Here is a 21,800-nt window from a genome sequence, read left to right as displayed (position 1 = left end):
ACAAAATACAGTGGACCCCACTTTAAATGATATGTGAAAATTGAAGAATATTTTCCAGTTAGCAAAATAAAAATAAATTTACGCTTACATACACAGCTTAATTAATACGTACTGTAATATATACATACTAATTGATATTTCTGTTCACTGACTTTTTTTTTTTTGGTTGTAAAATTAAAAGAGTAAAAATGATAAGCAATTAATAACAAAGAACAATGCATGCACAAGTTGCAACACAATACACACAAGTGAAATACAGAGTAATGAGTTTCTGAAAATTTATTTGGGATGTTTTTTATATGATCGAATATTTCATGGAAGGGAAAACACATTTCACCATAATAACGTGAAAATCCACAGAATTCCACTATCAGTACTATAGCAAATGCGAAAAGATCAAGTTTACTACCCGTTTATAATTGATTACACTAACAGACAAGACCAATAAACTGGAAACTGCAAATTGTTTTTATTGTTTTATGGTCATGACCTCCAAAAATGTGCTTTGGAAAAATATCACAAAGGCAATAACGACTAGCGGATCAACAGCAGGGATTCACAAAAAGGAAAGGAAACACTGAAAATTACATCTAACATAATAGCAGGGTTTTCCCAGCACAAACGCTCAAAAATACTGTGTTATGCGAGATTTCCAGCAATTCTAAAACCATGTTACAGCGAAACCTTGTTGTGCGACGATTGCGCAATTTATCAATTGTGTTAGAGCGAAACCGTGTTGTAGAAGTACCGTGTTATACGGGGTTTGCCTGTATACTTGTTAACTAATAGTATATTTTGAACTAAATAGATTGGTTTGTATAAACTAAGACAAAGTCTTCTATAAAAATCTGTAGAAAATAACACTTAATTACAATGATTACACAATCTGTAATGTAGTCTATAAAGCATCTTCAGTATTGTGCAAAATGAAATTGATAAGCAAAATTTTCCAACAACAATACAATTAACAAAATAATAGTTTACAGATGGTTCTACAAATTCGCAAAGTGAAAGCATAGTACATTAAGAAATTTTAAACTTGAAAATGTACACACAATAACTTACAAGGGGCATTCAATAAATTATCTACCTAAGATACTTCTGTACTTATAGTTCAATGATTCATGATTTATCGTGTTTCTACATATTTCAATTTGAATCATACTGATTTTGATCCCACTACGTTTTTAGATTGTGCTGCTGTAACAGAAAGAAGGACACCTGAATCAAATTAAGGATTTGTTGAAATTGGAGCATCATTCAGTCATCAAGTTTCTCACCAAAGAAGGAAGAGGGGCAAATGCCAATTCATGAAAGGATGGTGGCTGTGTATGGCAACAGTGCACCTTCAGAGTACCAGGTGAAATTCTGATCAAAACAATTCAAGTGGGATAGTCCATCGAAGATGATTCAAATGTGATAGCTGTGGAAACCCTTGTGGTGAATCAGAATTGTTATGGATGTGAAACAAGTTCATCACTGGAATCCTGAGACCAACAAGAATCCATGCAAGGAAGCACAAGGGTTCTCCCACCCCCCACCAAAAAAATAATTTTGGACACAACCTTCACAGTTGGCAAGATTATAGACACCATTTTTTTGGGATGCAGAGGGAATTTTGTACATTCACTACTCGGAACACAAGCAGACGGTCACTGGGGAGTCATATGCATCCCTACTATACAACCTAAATGATCTAAAAAAGGAAAAACGCCAAGGTAAACTTTCCAGAGGTGTGTTGTTTGCTCAGGACAATGCAGACACAGGTCACATGCTGTTGCTGCTGCTTTGAGAGACTGTGACTTTACAGAGCTTACACATTCACCTTATAGGTCTGGATCTGGCCCCTGGTGACTATTTGCTGTTTTGAAATCTCAAGAAAAACATACATTGACGTCACTTTGCTGATGATAATGAACTGAAGTCTGCTGTTCATGTGTTCTTTGATGGACAGGACAAAGAATTTTGTCTGGTATTTCTTCATTTCCAACAAAATGGAACAAGTGTATTGAAGTTCATGGGAGTTACACTGAAAAATAAAAAAAGATTTCTGCCGCTATCTCATTTCCTTCATAGTTAGATAGATAATTTATTGAACGCCCCTCATAAATTTAAGGGTGAAGACAAATAATTTGGGAACTGTTTATTAAACAGAATTAGTTTACATTAAAAAGAAGCATTTTGAACATCAATCTAAAAAAGACAAAAGCAAAATTATAATGATTAAGACCTAAAACACTTAGGATTTTCTTCTGAGAAAGACTGGCATAATTTTGAAAAGAAACACAAAGAAATAAAATTTGGTTTCAGAACTTGGAGTTACAATACCAGTAACTGTAAATAATTCTTCTCTATAATTGTCATAAATTGAGCAGTGAAAAAGAACATGTGCCCAGTCCTCTACAACACTGCAAATACAAAAAAATGTAGGAAATGGATTAAAAGAGCCATGTCCTTGTTAATAAAAAAATAGTGTACATGCTAGGAGCAAATCTTTTTTTTTGATTCAGCTTATTAACAAAATACACAGCTGCAATTAACTGCCTTGTAGTAAGACCTTTTTCAGAGATTGACCAGCAGGATTGCCAAAAGAAGATTATAACACTGGAGTTTCTCTTCTTTGGAATGCAGAGGTATGTATTAATAATACACACCTCTGCTTTCCTTTTCTGTAGGAAAGGTATTCCTACAGAAATCCTACATCAAATTCTGTAGGAATGTCTTTCCTGATGAAGAAATACTATCTGCAAAAAATAAGGAGCTCAATGGGTATAAAACCTTCTGTCGTTGTGGAAGTTGATAGGTTGAATAAATTTAAGGAGGAACTGGACAGGCATTTGGAGGGAATGGTATGATTTTTTTTTTTTTTTTTGGCTGATGCTGCATAAGCTCATACACATGCTTTCTTGCATCACATCCACTACTACTACTTGTAAGAACTTGAAGGGCAGGAGTTGTAACTGTTCAGCATGCTTGCAGTAGTACAAGAAGAAAAATTTTCTGGATGGAAGCTGACTTTTTGTGAACAGCAAGAAGCTTGGCACATTGAAACCAAAGCACAGCACCATACGTAACAACTAAAACAGCAAAGACCTTGTAAAGGGTACAGAGTTTGATCTTTGAGACCCCAGTCGAGTCTAGTAATATGAATTACTTGGGAGGAAAATTTTTTAACCTCGAAGACTAAATATGATAAATAGGGCAAAAGTGTAAACTGATTATCAATGACAATACCTAAATATCTGATGGTACAAACAGAGGGGACAGTAACTCCATTAATCTTAATAAGAGGGAGGGAGGGAAAGTATTTGATAGATGAACTTTAAGCAGTATCATTTTCATTTTGGAATTTGAGATGACAAATTTATTTTCAATAGCCCACTGGAGGAATTCCTCTAAAATAGGGTTAGCTGTGTTTTCCAATTATAACCCATAATTTGCCAGTAAACAGTTATTTTGGTTTTGGTTTTTTTTTTAGGAGCATTAGCAACTAAGGCCATAATGCTCCGGGAATATGCGGTGGTCATTCCCTGACCTTTCCGCATCCTCCATATTTGGTGGTGACGGGCTCGAACCCCGGTCTAATCAAGAAGCCTGTGCTACGCATTGCTGCTCCTTCCCACCTGGCTACGGAGGCGCCCCAGTAAACAGTAAAACCAGGTCATCCGCATAAGCTATAGCAGAGTACTTTGTGAATAACTTAAGTAACAAGAATTTAAAACCAGGTTCTAAAAAAGGGGGGGACCTAGAATTGAGCCCTGTGGGCATCCACAAAAAATTTAGTTAGAGAGTGAAAGCTACAGTGACGTATCGGCAAAATAGTTTGAAACCAATTTAAACAGATTAAGTGGACAATTTAGGTAAGGAGACTTTCAAGGACACACACTAGTCCACCAAAATGAGTCAAACATGCCCTCTAAGTCAATGAAAACTTCAAGAACACACTTTTTAAGAGGACTGAGATACAGAATCAGAGTTTAACAAGTGCATCATCCGTGCTATAACCTTTTCGAAAACTGTACTGGTTTAGATTAATCTTTGGATTAAAAAAAATTAATCTTTCTAACAGTTTTCCCAGATTAGCCAATAAGCGTATACGATCTGGGAGAGTTAGATGGCTCACCTGGTTTTATAAGTATTTTTAGTAGAACAGCAGATTTCCACAACAAAATGGAAATTGAGAGTATTGCAGATATCTACTGAATAACTGAAGCAAGATTTGTGGAAAATGTGAATGAAGTTTAACAATAAATTCATTTTCTATAAGATCAATACCAGAATGTCTTAATCTAATTTTATGAACAGCTGAATTATGTTTCTCTGGTGAAAAAGGAGGAGCTGTAATATTACTGCAGGTTCTAAGGTCAAGATGTACCGAAAGATCAGAATGCATCATCGGGAAGGAACAAAGTTCCTAAAATTGCATAAATTGTGAAACTCCAAGAGCTGTTTTGACAGAATTGGAAACAACAGTTAAATAGTTGTATAAATAAGTTTCTCCCTGGCAATCTTAAAAATAAGACCATCTTTGTTGTCAGTACTCAAGACAAAGCTGCACCGTCTCAGTTTTTCTTTGAATAATTAACTTATCATAATATTTTTTACAGTAAGAGAGAGTATTCTTGAAGCTGAGCAATGTTGGTATCAGGTCAAGAATGCTGATAGGCTCTACAGGTATACCCTGTGGCCAGCACAGTTGAGAAGACCACCAAGGATTAACATTGGGAAGGTCAAACAGGCCTTTACTTTGGATCTAGACACTGCTTTAAGAATGGCATTTTGGACAAAAAAAAAAAATTTTTTTTTTTGAAGGATCCATGTTTTGACTAGGTCTCAAAGCGAGTGAACTCTGTGTTTAGTATATTAAGAAAGATTCCAATCCATTTTATGTAGAGAAAATCTAGTAAAGGTATGAGGTATACAAAAAGAATCAGTCAAGAGCAGAGTTCTATGATCAGATCAGATCCAATCTACATGGACAGAACAGTGAAAAATAAAAGAAGCCATTAAAGAAGCAAGAGTTAAGTCAAATTCGATTGACACTAGTGCACAAGTACATGAAAGGGAAACCTGGTTGATTTAATACTAACAGTTGATGTATCATAATTAAATCATCAACAATATGGTCTGTAGTGAGACTGTTCCATGTTGACAATCTGGCATTAATACCTGAGGAAATCATAAGTATGGCAGGGCTAAGCAATCCGATAGAATGATTCAGAATGGTCAATTCAAAGGATTCAGTTGGAGAACAATAGACAGAAAACAGTACCAAAAGAACAAAAGACAGAAAACAGTACCAAAAGAACAAAAAACAGATACACGTGATAAACTGCAAACACAGTCCATTAACAATTGACACCTCCAAATCTTCATTAATTATAATGCAATTATAATGCAGTTTGAGGATGTGGATGCACAGAGCAAATCAGCAGTTTAGTAATAGAATAACCTGTCAATCATGAAGATAGTAAAGATTCTTGTAATATAAAAATTTCTATGGATTTCTCAACTTCTCAATTGTCTGAGTTCGTTGGCCACAGTTCTAGATTTTGTGCATCAAGCTGTAGATATTTTACAGAGGAAGGAGCCTTATAATGTTAGTATTCATAATGATTATCAGAGCAGATTGTGTTATCCATAGAAAGTACTATTTCTTACATTTTCTAGTGCTCCAATATATTCTGGACAAGAAGAGTCTCGCAGCAGATTAGCATTAGTAGAGGCACATGATGCAAGAAACCAAGCTTATGCAGCATCAGCCAAAAGAAAAAATAAAAACACCACTCCCATTTCACCCCCTCCCATTCTTTCGAAATACCTGTCCAGCTGAGCCTTGAATTTATTTAGGCTATCAACTTCCAACAACAAGGGATGGAAGTCTGTTCCACCAACCAACTACCTGCAGCTAAAAGCAAATTTCTGCACATCTATCCTACATCTGTCTCTCCTCAATTTGAATTTATGCTCTCTCAGGTGATTATTCTGAGCAAGAGGAAGAATCCCATCGACATTGAGCCAATGGGATTCTTCCTCATGCTCAAACCATTCAAGGCTTTATACACCTCTATCAGATCACCTGCTGGTGCCTAGTCGCCAGACACTATAATTTGCAAAACTTAAGCCTTTCTTCGTAAGAGCAACCATTTGTTCCATTCACTAATCTTGTTGCCCTTCTCTGTACTCGTACCAGCAGCTCTACATCCTTCTTGAAATGAGGCCTCTAGACCTGTATACAGTATTCAAGGTGTGGCCTGACCATTGCCTTATACAAGGCAATAATCACCTCCTTATCCCTGCTAGAAAAATTTCCTGTATATCATTGACAAGACACTATGAGCTACTCTTGCCGCCCATCTGCACTACTCAAAGAACTTCACATCTGCCTGCACAATTACCCCAGGTCCTTTTCATTCTCTACCACTGTCAGCATAGTACCACAGAGTTGATACATTGCTCTGGGGTTACTGTTTCCCATATGTAGTACTTTACATTTGTCAATGTTAAACTTCATTTGCCACTCTCAGCCCACCTGCTCAACCTTTCCAGACCCTGTTGCAGCAGCACAGTGTCAGTAGTGTCCTTAACAACCCTGCCAACCTTTGTATCATCTGCAAACTTGGACATTAAGATTGATATACCATCATCAATATTATTTATAAATACAGAAAACAACAATGGACCCAACACTGAACCCTGAGGGTGGTTGTTGTTTTTTGGTGAAAGGGCTACTTAGGCCATATTGCACCTATCACCGTTATGAATGTTAAATATGCATGGTGACTGTAATGGCTTTACTCAAAAACGATCATATAATTCTATCTTTTTCGTAAAGTGAAAGACCTCCAGCAGATTAGCCTCGTTACCTATGATGTGGTAGTGTCAAGGGTTCTTTAAGGTTTGGCAGAAAGTAAAAGAGACTTGGCGGGCAGTGGTGTATAAAGTACACTCAACAAGAATATGCTTCACTGTAAGTGGGCAGTTGCACTGTGTGCATTGTTGTGGATCATTACCTGTGAGGAGATAAAGGTGGGTAAGATGACTGTGGCCAATTCGTGCTCTGGTTAAGATTACTTCCTCCCTCCTATTTATATGGAAACTGGAGGTCCACGGTTGCGGTTCAGGTCTTATTTGGCGGAGTTTATTATGCGTTTGGGCTTGCCATTGAATTCTCCATTGTTCTTTACACATTCTTCGAATGTTACTTTAGTAGTCAAGATATGGAACGTAATACTGTGATAATTCTCTGTTGGATGGATGTTTAGCGGCATAGTCCGCACATTCGTTACCTGATATCCCAGCATGGCCTGGGATCCAGCAGAAAATGGCCACTCGTTGAAGTTCTTGAAGATGCATCAGTTTGGATTTTATGAGCTTTATTAAAGGATGTGCTTGAGAAGAATTGTTCTGTAAAGCTATAATTGCACTCCGGGAGTCATTATATATCATGCTTTTATGGATGGACAGATGGAGGATATTTTCTGCTGCAAGTTTGATGGTGTATAATTCAGCTGTATAGCTGCTGCATTCATTGGGAAGTGATACGGAGAAGGTTTTATGAGGGAAAACGACTGATGCACCCACTCCACTCTCAGATTTTGATCCGTCAGTGTATATTTTTGAAAAATGCAGATAATTTTGTGTGTGGGCAATATGGAATTGTTGTATATTGACATTTGCAAGAGAGTGCTTTCCCCAGTTTAAAAAATAACTGTCACAGAGTGGTTTAATAGACATCCATGGGGGATCCGTACTATTTAAATCTTGAAGAACTTTATCAGGATGTATATTCCAAGTTTGCGATAATGCTTGAGCTCTGAGAGCAAAAGGTTGAACTGCCCTAGGTTTATTTTTTTAGAATGTTGTGAACTGGGGGTCATTAAGTATCGGCCTAATGGGATGGGTAGGTAGACTTTGGATTTTAGTTGTATAGTTAAGAAGTAACATCTTTCTTCTGAGGCTTAGAGGAAGTTCATGAGCATCAATATAAAGACTTTGAACTGGTGAGGTTCTATAAGCACCTAGAGAAATCCTCAGGGCAGAGTGTTGAATTGGTGCAAGTCATGCTAGCACGCTCTCCCTAGCAGAATCGTACACCGGGGCACCGTAGTCAAGGTGAGATCTAATTAGGGCTCTATACAAATGAAGTAATGTGTAACGATCTGCACCCCATGATGTAGAAGAAATGACTCTGAGTATGTTCATTTTTTTCTGGCAAGACGTCTTTAGATGTTTAACGTGCTCTATGAAGTTCAACTTACCATCGAAAGTCAGACCAGGCAGACAAATGCTGTTCACAACTGAGATAGGCTGGTTTGTTAAGTGTACCTCTGGATCTGGATGCATCTTCTGTTTGTTACAAAAGTGAACTGCTTTAGATTTTGAACAAGAGAGTCGATACCCATTCTGTGCCATCCATAACTGAATATTATTAACTGAAATTTGGAGCTGCCGCTCAATGAAGGTCATGTTTTGCGAACTGCAAGAAACAGTGAGATCATCGGCATAGAGGTATGAATTCACAGTGCTGGGAATATTTTTAGTCATGTGATTTATTCTTATTGCGAATAAAGTGGCACTGAGCAGAGCCTTGTGGGACCCCTTCTTTTTCTTGTATATATGTTTGAGAGAGAACTTGCCGATATCGGACTTGAAAGGATCTGTGCTGAAGGGAATTCAATATGAAATAAGGTAAGTGGCCTCTCAGGTCAAGGGAATGCAGATCTCTCAGGATACCAAAACGCCATGTGGTGTTGAAGGCTTTTTCTACATCAAGGCATACCATGACGAGATGCTCATTTCGAATGAATGCATTAGTGATGTTTGTTTCCGCTTTGACCATGAGATGCAGTGCTGATCGATTTTTCATGAAACCAAATTGATTGTCAGAAATTATATTTTTAGACTCGAGAAACCAAGTAAGTCGACGGTGAATTATTTTTTCCAGGGTTTTACTTAAGCAGTTAAGTAAAGATCATTCCATTCAGGAATGGAATGATCTTTTCCTGGTTTGGGAATTGCTATTATATAGGAGTGATGCCAGGAACTGGAGAAACAATGTTCAAGAAGGATTCGATTGAAAAATGTGAGCAGTGAAGAGACCGATTCTTTATCTAAGTGTTGGAGCATTATGTAGTATATTCCGTCGGGGCCTGCAGCACTGTTTTTTGAGGTAGATATGGCTTCTTGAAGTTCGAGCATTGTAAGCGGCTGATTATAGGGTAAAGAACATTTATTCGTAGGTCTGAAGTTCAGTTTGGACTTTTCAGCTAATACTTTGATCTTTTGGAATGATGGATCATTTGAGGCAGATAACTGTGAAAAAACAGTCCCTAGGGCATTTGTTATATCTGTAGAAGAAGAAAGATCCCGCCCATTCCAGCTGAGAAGTGGGGAGGATAATGGGGGAACTTTGCCATTTAGTTGTTTTATTTTCCGCCATATTATTCTTGAATCAGTATTTTTATTAATCAAGCTTGCAAATTGAATCCAAGATTCTCTTTTAGCTTTCTTTCTAATGTGATGGGCCTTGGCTCTGAGTCTTTTGTAGTTTATAAGATTGGTGGTGGTGGGATGTTTTCAAAAGATTCCACGCTAGGTTTTTTTATTTTTTTGCACCTTTGCACTCTTCGTTCCACCAATAGTTTATGGTTCTATGGGTTGTTGACTGTGATTGTGGAATCACAGTGCATGCAGCAGCCAATATTTGTATCGTGATGTGATCGGTAGCTGTGTCAACAGGACAGGTTTCAGTGATCTGCTCATCAAAGGACACTCAGGAAGTGAATTTTGCCCAATCTGCTCTGGGAAATTTCCACTTTACATAGTTTTGGGAAATTATGGAATGTTTGAATCTTACATATTAGCAGAAAGTGATCACTATTTAGCAGGTTGTCGAGGGCCGTCCACTCAATACTACGGAAGAGGATCGGAGCGCATATGGAAAGGTCTATTGCAGAAGTTCTACCCATAGAGAGATGGATGTAAGTTGGCAAGCCAGTATTTAGTATAGCCAGATTTTGTCTGTCAGCAAGCTGTTCGATAAGTTGACCTCGTGCATCTGCATTGGGAGAACCCCACAATGGATGGTGTCCATTGAAGTCGCCCAATAAACAAATAAGGGTTGGCAACTGCTGAATAAGATCTTCCAGTTCATGGATGGTATAGGAGTGATTGGGCGATAGGTAGATAGAGACAATTGTCAAAGCAATACCAATCACTATACGTGTTGCAACAGGCGGTTTGTAAAGGAATGAATCTGCAAGGTACTCGTGAGTCTATGAGTATGGCTACCCCTCCGTGAGTATTATTTGTAGCAGTTCTGTCTTTCCTAAAGAGTGCATAATTCTTAACTGAGAGTGACACATGGCGTGTTAAATTTGTCTCTTGTAGGCAGATGCCTATGGGATGGTAACGATCAATTAACTAGTGGATATCATCAATGTTACTGCGAATTCCTCTACAGTTCCACTGTATGATTTGGTGCATTATTTGGTTTTGTTACTTGAGGAAGATTCTGAGTCTTTTTTATTCCCAGGCTGTTTGTGGCGATCGAGTTTCATTTTCTCTCTTCTTAGAAAGGTTGGGCGTCCAGTATTTTTTTTTTTTTTTTTTTTTTTATGTGAACCCCCAAACACGAGAGGTATTAGAACCTATAGTACTTAGTACCGAGCTTAGGTTGGAGGTTGAGAAGACAAAAGAAGATATTTGTTGACATTGGATTTGAACTTCTGTAGATTGTAATTTTCAGGAAATACGTATGAAGGAAGGTTGTTCCAGAAAATGGCAGTTGAATGAATAAATGAGGAAGATGAAAAGCTGGTTTTGTGGGTTTGAAGTTGGACAGTAAATGGATGTTGGCTGGTGGCGGCATGTGTTCGGACTGTTTTGAAAGAGAGAGAGCGGCAATTATAGAAACTAATTCAGAAGAACAGTGCCCATGGAAGTATCTGTAGAAGAGGCATGCAGCAGAAACAGTGCGTCTATGAGAAAGCGAGTGGAGAGACACTGTTAGAGATGAATCATTAATTAACATAACAGCCCTCTTCTGAATGGAATCAAGAAGCCTGAGAGAAGTTTTGGGGGCACCACCCCAGATGTGGGAACAATATTCCATGGCAGGGCAGATTTGCGATTTATACAGAGTGGGCAGCTGTTTGGAAGAAAAGTAACGGCGAGAGCGAAAGAGAAAACCAAGTTTTTTAGATGCAGAGGAAGCAATATTTGTAATGTGCTTGTGCCAAGAGAGATTAGAAGTCAGGGTAAACCCCAAAAGAGATATATCATTTTGCCTAGAAATAGGAGTGTCACTAAAGATAACCATGGGAGCAGAAGAATCCTTTTTGCGAGATATAAGACAAGACTGAGTTTTAGAAGGGTTGAAATCAACTAAGTTGTCTTTGCCCCACTGGAGAATTACCTGAAGATTGGCATTTAAGGAATGGTAGATTTGCTTTCTCCATTAGCTGTAATATTACATGAATGTGATCCATAGTTGCGAATCCTGTCTTAAAGCCAGCTTGCTCTTTCAGTTGATTCTCATAAAGTATTCTTTCTAATCTGTTAGTAATGATTTCCAATTTGTATAATTTCCAATTTCTGATTTATCTCCTTTCTTATGCAGCAAAACTATGATTGCATTATTCCACTCCTTAGGTGTCAAACCTTTTCTAATGCATTTTGTGAAGAATCTTGCCAGTTTTTGTGTCATGTCTCTTCCTCCCAATTTTAACAACTCTACAGTAACTTCATCTTCCCCGGGGGCTTTCTTGTTCTTCATTTTCTTCAATGCATGTTCCACCTCATCAGGAAGGATATCAGGTATGCTGTATGTGTTACTAATTTGCGATCCATCTTCCCAACTGCTGGCATCATTCCATCACTCCTTGTATAATTCTCTATAGTAGTCTACTGCTATTTGCATTATGCCTTCTCTGCTATTTATAAGCACCCCATCAGCATTCTTCAGTTTCAGTACCATTTGTCTTTCTGTATTACTGCTCATGGCTGCTGATTTAAATCCTTTGTTTTCCCTTAATGCTTGTTCTACTTTTCTTGTGTTAAATTTTCTTATGTCCTCTCTGAGTCTCTTTCTAATGGCTTTGCATAACTCAGTATACTCAATTTTCTCCTTGTCAGTGTTTTTCTTGCTCTTCATTTGTTGTCTTCGGTTCACCATGACAAGTGTTTCTTGATTAATTTTTTCTTCTTTGGATTTCTTTTTACCTATAGGTTTCTTGGGTTTTATCACTTTCAGAAAGTTGTAATATTCCTCGTCGATATCTTGGTTCTGAGCAGACTGCAGAAGCTCAAACGTGTTTTTAAGTTCCAGTACATACTGCTTTTTCTCCTCTTCTCAAAGACCTTTGTATTATTTACTCAAGTCAATTTTTTCCTTTCTTTTCTTACATCTATATCAAGTGTGCATCTTACCATTCTATGATCACTTCGAACATTTACCTTGTTCACGACAGTAACATCATTCACAATATATCTTCTGTTAGTGAGGATGACGTCAATTTCATTAGTTGTTAATCCATTTGGGCTCCTCCATGTCCACTTTCTGTTCACCCTATATTTGAAAAAAGTGTTAATTACTGACATTCCTCGAGATTCTGCAAATTCCACAAGTCTTTCAGCTCTTTCATTTCTTTCACCAATTCCAAAATTTCCTACATTTCTCCTTTCTGCACTGTTTTGTCTCTTTCCAACCTTGGCATTGAAGTCCCCCATAATAATATTGTAGTGAGTTTTCTGTTCATCTAGAAGACTCTCAATTTTGGTGTATACATTTCTTCAACCTCTTCATCATCATGGCTTGATGTTGGTGCATAAATCATTATAATCTTTAGCTTGTACCTCTTAGAAATCTTGAGTATTAGTCTTGACACCCTTGGTGATGTACTTTTGAATTCCAAAATGTTGTTTTTAAAATCTTTATGGACCAGAAACCCAACTCCTCCTTCACTCCTTTCACTGTTTCCATTGGTGTACAGCAGATTTCCACTTGATAAACTTAAAAGTGATTAATTTCTTCTTCTTGTTTTAGCCAAACTGATGATATTCCAATTCACATTTTCTAATTCCTTTTCCAGCTCTAATATCCTGTCTTCACTGACAGGCCAAGTTCAGTTTCTGTGAATGGCAGCCTGGTCGTATCCAGAGATTCTTAGCACCCTCTGCCTCCACTCTGATCCTCTCGCTGCTGTAAGAAAGGGAGTGAAAGCCACTGAGGACTGAGGGCCATTTGTTTCGTCTTACTGTCATGTGCTGGAGGGTTTGGTCTTTTCCTCTTCACGCTGACCAGGCGTCTTGAAGAGAACCACTCTACACGTTTGTTGCCACCTAAGTGACGTAACAGGGCTTACCATCGAGAAGGTGTGCATGAGTGGATTTTAGGGGGGCAGGCCAACCAGACTTCTCCTAAATCTTCTGAAATCGAAAGATATTGGATCCATTAGTGTTTTAGACTGAATGTCTGATAACACAAGAATGCCTGTTCCCCTCTAAGCCCCCATTAGATTCTAATGAACGTTGAATTCCCCTCAATAAAGAACCCCCTGCAGTGAATGTAGATGCAAAATACCTATTCAGTTTGTCAGCAATTTTGGCATGATCATCAATTGACACAACAGGAGAGAGCATACGATGACAGCCTTATCAATCTATTTGGCCCTGGAGAAACTGTAAAAGACCCGTGGGATAGAATTTTTCACAGCATGGTCTGTACTTGTTAACAGGAGAGATTGTTTCTACAGGGATGGGATACACTTAAATAGAAAAGGTGCAAGGATATTTGCTGATGCTATCGAGGCGGTGCTAGGTGGGTTGGTAAACTGCAAGCTTGGAGGAAATCACAGACTAAGAGATTAGCAGTAGCCACGAGCAAAGGGGAAAGTAATTCTTGCACTTATGCTGGAGATTTCAAGAACTGCCAGGAGTTATCATAGAACAAGTAAATACATGGGCTGTGTTAGGGTAACAAAAAGTAAGAATAGGTGCATGTATACTTGCATGTACACTAATGCTAGAAGTACAGTAAATAAATTTGATGAATTTGAGGTGCTGGTCATGGTGTCACACAGATATAAGGAACATAGAATTGGAATTTGGTTAGTACAATGTGTACGGAAAGGATAGACAGGATAGAAAGGGAGGAGTCATGCTGTTAGTTAAGAAACAAAATCTAGGGAAGTGCATCCAATGTTGATATGGAGGGACAGTGCAGTGTTGAGTCAGTTTGTTGTGACCTAAGCACTGGGAAAGCAAAATTGAGAGTAAGAATGTTTTAGAGGCCAAATTACATAAGAATATAATGAACAACTGTATAAAGAAATAGAGGCCAGTAAATCAGAATGTCTTACAATAAGGGATTTTAACTACCCAGATATATGCTGGAACTTGTGAGTTGGTCACTCGCACACTAGCAAGACTTTTGTAGATTTATTGGATGATTGTTTTCTACAGCAGTAGGTTCAAGAGGCAACCAGAGGGAGTAATACTCTTGATTTGATTATCAGAAGTAATTATTCATGCATGAAAACACTGCAGATAAAGGAACCACTGGATGGCAGTGATCACAGAGTACTGATCTGGGATTTACTCTAAGATATAACTACCATCAAGGGTAAAGGGAAGGGTTTTTGGCTTTTGTAAAAGGTGTCTACAGTAGTGTTTAAATTCTATATAGTGGGACCAATCGATGAAGCTACCAACAGCAAATCCTCAATGGGACACATTCAAGGAATCTTGGAAGCTACTAGGCTTTTTATACCAACTAAGAAACTGTTCAAGGTTGAGGCCTAAATGAATGCCAGATGAAGTAACGAGACTGGCGTCAGAGAAGAAAAATGCATGGGATGCATATAAATTATCAGGAGACACAGATGCCTATGGTAGATATAAAAATAGTCTGTAATCATGTCACAAAGGATGTTAAGCAAGCAAAGGCAGATTAGGACTGAATGGGAAGCATTCAAAGGATGCAAAGAAAAACAATAAAGACTTCTTTACTTATGTAAACTCTAGATGGAAGGGGATGAATCAGATTGGTCCACTTGATATCAATGGATCGACTGTTGATAATTCTGCTTAGGATGCTGACAAATTGAATTTTGTATTTTGCATCTACATTCACACATGAGGAATTCTGTAGGGAAGTGGAGGGCCAGAAGCTTATCAAATTCTAACAGGGTGTTAAATGATTTTGTAATAACTGAGAGCAAAGAAGAGGAGAAACTGTTGAAGATAAACATAAGAAAGGCACCTGGGGTGGATGGGATCTATCCAGTGATATTAAAGTAGATAGCAGAGGAAGTAAGATCTCCCTTAGCCATGATTATGAAGGCATCTTTTGCCTCAGGGGAGGTCCCCCCCCACAGACTGGATATGTGCAAATGTAACCCCAATTCACAGGGGGGGGTCGAAATTTGACACAAGTGAATAGTTTAACTTCTGTTCCAGGGAAAATAATGGAATCACTGGTTAAGAAGCATTGCAGGATCATCTAGACAAGACTGCAGCAATAATTCAGACAAAGCATGGGTTTGTTAAGTGAAAATCTTGTCTGACCAATTTGATTGGATACTATGACGTGATCACAAAGGATTCAAAAAATAATTTTGATATCATATACTTGGATTTCTGGAAAGCTTTTGATACTGTTGCACATGGAACTACTGTACAAATGGAGCAGTATGGCATTAAGCCGAAGTTGCTACAATCAATAAAAGGCTGGTTGAGTGGGAGAAGATAGAGAGAGTGGTAATCAATGGACACTGCTCTTCATGGACTAATGTTATTAGTGGACTAATGTTACACTTCACTTTCAATTGCCACATGTGTACACCCGAGAGATCAGTGGTAGTTATAACTTGAAGCAGAGAAGCTAACGGTAATATGGCTATTCATCATCATCATCATCATCAGCCATTTTCAATCCACTGCAGGATGAAGGCCTCTCCAGCAACTTTCCAGTTCCTTCTGTTTTGAGCACTGGCCATCCATTTACTACTCAAAAACTCATGAATTTCATCTATCCATCTCCGCCTTTGTCTTCCAGGTTTTCTTCTAGCTCCTCTTGGGTACCATTCTGTTATTTTCTTAGTCCATCTGTCATCATGTCTTCGAGCTATGTGTCCTGCCCAAGACCATTTTAGTTCTTTAGTTTTGATAAGAATGTCCTTTACTTGAGTTTGCTGCCTAATCCATGTGTTTCTCTTCTTATCTAACAGTCTGATTCCCAATATAATTCGTTCCATTCTTCGCTGTGTAGTTCTTAGCTTCTCTTCCATTCTTTTGGTGAGTGCCCAAGTTTCACTTCCATAAGTCATGGTGGGGAGTATACATTGATTCATTATTTTACGTTTCAGACAAACTGGGATATTGCTCTTCAGTATGTGACTATATTTCCTGAATGCTATCCATCCAAAATTTATTCTTCTCTTGACTTCCAGCCATTTATCATTATTACAGCTAATAACTTGTCCCAGATAAGTATATGACTCCACCTTTTCAATTACTGCTCCTTCAATCATTATTTCCCTTTCCGTGGCATACTTGTTCATCATTACTTTTGTTTTAGCCATATTCATCTTTAGTCCAAAATCCTTACTAACTGTGCATAACTGATTAAGATTTTCCTCTAATTCTTTGGGATCGTGGCTTATGACCACAATGTCATCTGCAAATCGTAAATGGTTTAGGTACTCTCCGTTCACATTGACTCCTTTCTGCGACCAGTCTAATCTTCTGAAAGCTTCCTCAAGGGCAGCAGTAAACAGCTTCGGAGATATTGTGTCTCCTTGTCGAACTCCTTTCTCGATTTTAAATTTGCTACTGTCTTTGTCTAGTCTAATAAAGGATGTAGCACTCTCATATATTTTCTTGAAAATCATAATATATGGAGTATCTATGCCTTGTCTTTCCAGTGCCCGAAACATTGCCTTATGCTGTATGGAGTCAAATGCCTTTTCATAATCCACAAATGCCAGGCATAATGGTGTTTTATATTCATTTGCTTTCTCCATTAGCTGTGATATTACGTGAAGGTGATCCATAGTTGAGAATCCTGTCCTAAAGCCAGCTTGCTCTTTTGGTTGATTCTCATCAAGTATTCTTTCTAATCTGTTAGTAATGACCCTTGTGAACAACTTGTAGATATGGGATAACAAACTAATTGGTCTATAATTTCCAATTTCTGATTTATCTCCTTTCTTATGCAGCAAAACTATGATTGCATTATTCCACTGCTTAGGCGTCACACCTTTTCTAATGCACTTTGTGAAGAGCCTTGCCAGTTTTTGTGTTATGTCTCTTCCTCCCAATTTTAACAACTCTACAGTAACTTCATCTTCCCCCGGGGCTTTCCGATTCTTCATTTTCTTCAATGCATGTTCTACCTCATCAGGAAGAATATCGGGTATGTCGTATGTGTTGCTACTTTGCAATCCATCTTCCCCACTGCTGGTATCATTCCCTCGCTCCTTGTATAATTCTCTATAGTAGTCTTCTGCTTTTTGAAGTATGCCTTCTCTGCTGTTTATAAGTACGCCATCTCTATTCTTCAGTTTCAGTATCATTTGTCTTTCTGTATTACTGCTCATGGCTGTTGATTTAAATCCTTTGTTTTTCCCTTAATGCTTGTTCTACTTTTCTTGTGTTAAATTTTCTTATGTCCTCTCTGAGTCTCTTTCTAATGGCTTTGCATAACTCAGTATACTCAATTTTCTCCCTGTCAGTGTTTTTCTTGCTCTTCATTTGTCATCTTTGGTTCATCATGACAAGTGTTTCTTGACTAATTTTTTCTTCTTTGGATTTCTGTTTCCCTATAGGTTTCTTGGGCTTTATCACTTTCAAAAAGTTGTAATATTCCTCGTCGATATCTTGGTCCTCAGCAGTCTGCAGAAGCTCATACTTGTTCTTAAGTTCCAGTACATACTGCTTTTTCTCCTCTTCTGTTATCTCAAAGACCTTTGTATTATTTACTCGAGTCAGTTTTTTCCTTTCCTTTCCTACATCTATATCAAGTGTACATCTTACCATTCTGTGATCACTTCCAACATTTACCTTATACAGGACGGTAACATCAGTCACAATATATCTTCTGTTAGTGAGGATGAAGTCGATTTCATTAGTTGTTAATCCATTTGGACTCTTCCATGTCCACTTTCTGTTCACCCTTTTCTTGAAAAAAGTGTTCATTACTGACATTCCTTGAGATTCTGCAAATTCCACAAGTCTTTCACCTCTTTTATTTCTTTCACCAATTCCAAAATTTCCTATAATTCCTCTTTCTGCACTGTTTTGCCTTTTTCCAACCTTAGCATTGAAGTCCCCCATAATAATAGTGTAGTGGGTTTTCTGCTCATCTAGAAGACTCTCAATTTCAGTGTACATTTCTTCGACCTCTTCATCATCATGGCTCGATGTTGGTGCATAAATCATTATAATCTTTAGCTTGTACCTCTTAGAAATCTTGAGTATTAGTCTTGACACCCTTGGTGATGTACTTTTGAATTCCAAAATGTTGTTTTTAAAATCTTTATGGACCAGAAACCCAACTCCACCTTCACTCCTTTCACTGTTTCCATTGGTGTACAGCAGATTTCCACTTGATAAACTTATAAGTGATTCATTTCTTCTTCTTGTTTCAGCCAAACCAATGATATTCCAATTCACATTTTCTAATTCCTTTTCCAGCTCTAGTATCCTGTCTTCACCGATGAGTGATCGTACATTATAACAGGCCAAGTTCAATATGGCTATTATGACATCCTAAATAGTAATATTAGTAAAATACTAATATTACTATTTTAGTAGTATTTTACATTACTAACATTACCTAATAGTACTATTACCATAAAAATTTAACCACAGGAAAAGTCAGAATATAGATTTTTTTTGATTTTTTTTAAAGATTTAAGATTCAAGATTTAAAATGATAAAAAAAATAAATAAATAAATGGTAACTCTGAAGGTCAGGACATTGATGGAAATAGCAGATGGATCTTACAAATGGGAACAAAGATTTTGAACCTAAAAAAAATCAAAATGAGAAGATTCTAAGTAGAATATCAGTGCAAATATATGCACAACAGTTTAAAACATAAAAAAAAAAAAAATCATCTGGCAAAGAAACAAAAAGTTGGGATACAGTTAGGACTAGAAAGTGGAGTTTAAAGACTGTAAATGCCTTCATCTGGCAGTGAAGCATTTCTACAGCAGCAAGATTATTAACTAGACTTGGAAGGCTCTTCTGATTTTACACTTAAATTTATCTAGTCTGATATCAAACAATGAACTTGGAGATCTCTTTTACTCAAAATGAGTCACATTGTTTCTCATCATATCGGTATAAATGTAATTTTGGCCTTGCAAGGCCCCTCCAACAAGCAAGAAAGAGAGAATGTTGTTGCATTAGATCAGTGAAGTTCTAAAACTTTTTTTTCATCCCACGACACCTTTCTGGCAACCAAGGTCAATAAACTTTATAGTAAAATTTTATCTTGTAACAATCATTGCAATCCACAGTTTAAGAAATGCTACACTATATGGTGGACCATACTAGCATCAGAGGATGTGACTTTATTCTGTTGCTTATAGTCCCCACATCCTCCCATTTTGTACTTTATGGGGGGGGGGGACTAAGGGTTAAGTTGAAAAGCCAGGAGAAACTTTTAAACAATGAATTCAAATTTGCGCAAGTTCCAATTTTCCAAAAGAGAAAAAGTAATGCATCTGGAACCAAATCACTAAGGGATGTTAACTGGCTGCTGCATATACAGGGTGATTCACTACCAGTGCGACAAACTTGCAGGAGGTGTAGGGGGCACAAAGACGAATCGGAATCACATAGCATTGCAGGGTCTGAAATGCCTTCATCATGCGGTAGAGGACGTTGAACAGGAGGTCGCGTGACCAGCGATCCCGCTGGAAGTCAGCATTTGCAAACCTTTTCTGTTGAAGAAACCAAGTAGCAAAAGTCCTCCGGCATGGATAATCCGCAGGCTCCAATGATTGGACGCATTGCAGATGGTATGAACTCATTTGGTTTGTCGATAGTATCCTCCATACAGTGGATTGGGAAAGACCCAATCGTTGGCCTATCGCTAGAGTACTCGTACTCGGATTGCCTTCTGCAAGACGTAGGACATTCTCCTCATTGTCTGGCGTCCTCGTCGTTCGCACTCGATTCATGGTACCTCTCGTGAAACAACCAGTCTCACGTAACCTTCTGTGCACACGTGCGAAAATCGTATGATGAGGAGCACGCCTGTGCGGGAAACGTTCCTGGTATAAGCGCAGAGCGGCACGCCCATTACAGTCTGCAGCTCCATACACGAGGTGCATGTTGGCCAGTTTAATGTTTGAATACTCGTCCATTCTACTGCCTCGGGAACCTGTCCGCAAATGCTGACTTCCAGCGGGATCGCTGTTCACGCAACCTCCCGTTCAACGTCCTCTACCACATGACGAAGGCATTTCGGACCTTGCAATGCTATGTGATTCCGATTCGTCTTTGTGCCCCCTACACCTCCTGCAAGTTTGTTGCACTGGTAGTGAATCACCCTGTAATCTAATGCAATCAGAAAAATGTAGTTGAATTTGAAATGTTAGTTCTATTCTGTCTCATGCTACATACATTAGGCAGAAACTGAACATCTACACAGCAAGGGATAAAGAGTTTGGAAGATGATGTGATTGATTAACCTGTTCACTCTTTCACTTCAGCAGTTTTATTTATTTTTATTTTTTATTATTATTTTTTTATTATTTATTTATTTTTTTTATTTATTTATTTTTTGAGGTTTCTGCAAGCATCATTTCAGATGGGGATGGAGGCCACATTTGTAATACATAGGATTAATAGCTGTTCAGTAAAAAAAAAAAAAAAAAAAATGTTGGCAGCAAAAGAGAAAAACCCCAAGCTTTTGGGATGACTAGAGTTGTAGCATTTATTACAAATCAACCAGAATGCTGAAATACTGCATGCAAAGCTCAAAGAGACTGGTGCAATTTAAATATTAGTTCCATCAGAAATTTAGAATTTATGTAGGAACCGTAGCTAACACACTGCTATGGGCAACCACTTCTTGGATAACATCTGGAAGAAATGGACCTCTCTATACTCTCATTTGCAAATGAAACTTTATAGTATAAATTATACCACATATTTTACATTTATAAATGTGAATCTTAACAGTAACTTTATTTATAAAAAATAATTTTAATTAAAATTGAAAATTATCCTCACTTTATTTTCCATATGTCTAAATTTACATGTCTTTCTATAACATCTTCCCTCTCTCCATAAGCTGCATACAGATTCTGTTCCTAATGCTGCTTCAGAATGACGAAAAGGACAATCACTTCCCTAAAGATGTAAGAATCATTTATTAATTATACCTTGCAATTGTTCATGAAAATTCTCTGGGCAAAGTATAAGAAATTAAAAAATTTAAAAACAACATTTTATTTTTCAATGTAATAATTATCTTGGTTGAGAAGGCATAACATACCAAATTTACAAAGCAGGCAGCAGTAACATACAATCTGGCTTGTACACAGTGGAAAGCCATATATATATATATATACAGTGGATTCCGGTTATTTGGGCCACCGGTTAATTGGGGCAGCCGTTTATTTGGGGCAAATCTTAAAAAAACAGAACCCAATCGAGAAAATAGCCAGGGTTTACTTCGCTTAATTGGGACAAAATACTGTTTAATCAAGGCAGGAGACCGCAGCACTGAAGATTACCCTACGATTGTCTCTGACCGTACCACATAGTTCGGTCGGAT

At 37.8% G+C, this 21,800-nt stretch overlaps 1 protein-coding gene across 3 annotated transcripts in view; it reads right to left on the bottom strand.

Moving 5' to 3' along the window:
• LOC150077535 (uncharacterized) overlaps positions 1–21,800 on the bottom strand; it is a 441,090-nt gene that overhangs the window by 308,280 nt on the left and 111,010 nt on the right. For all 3 annotated transcript variants that reach the window (XM_090386301.1, XM_090386302.1, XM_090386303.1), the window contains exon 3: positions 21,254–21,373. In XM_090386301.1, coding sequence (XP_090242427.1) covers positions 21,254–21,373 — 120 coding nt within the window. The remainder of the gene's footprint in view (positions 1–21,253; positions 21,374–21,800) is intronic.

This window comes from Mastigoproctus giganteus, chromosome 12 (assembly GCF_048544385.1).
Source record: "Mastigoproctus giganteus isolate SK-2022 chromosome 12, ASM4854438v1, whole genome shotgun sequence".
In the NCBI taxonomy this organism is placed as follows: domain Eukaryota; kingdom Metazoa; phylum Arthropoda; class Arachnida; order Uropygi; family Thelyphonidae; genus Mastigoproctus; species Mastigoproctus giganteus.
The sequence above is the reverse complement of the archived record's forward strand: the minus strand, read 5'-3'. Positions and strand labels throughout refer to the sequence as shown.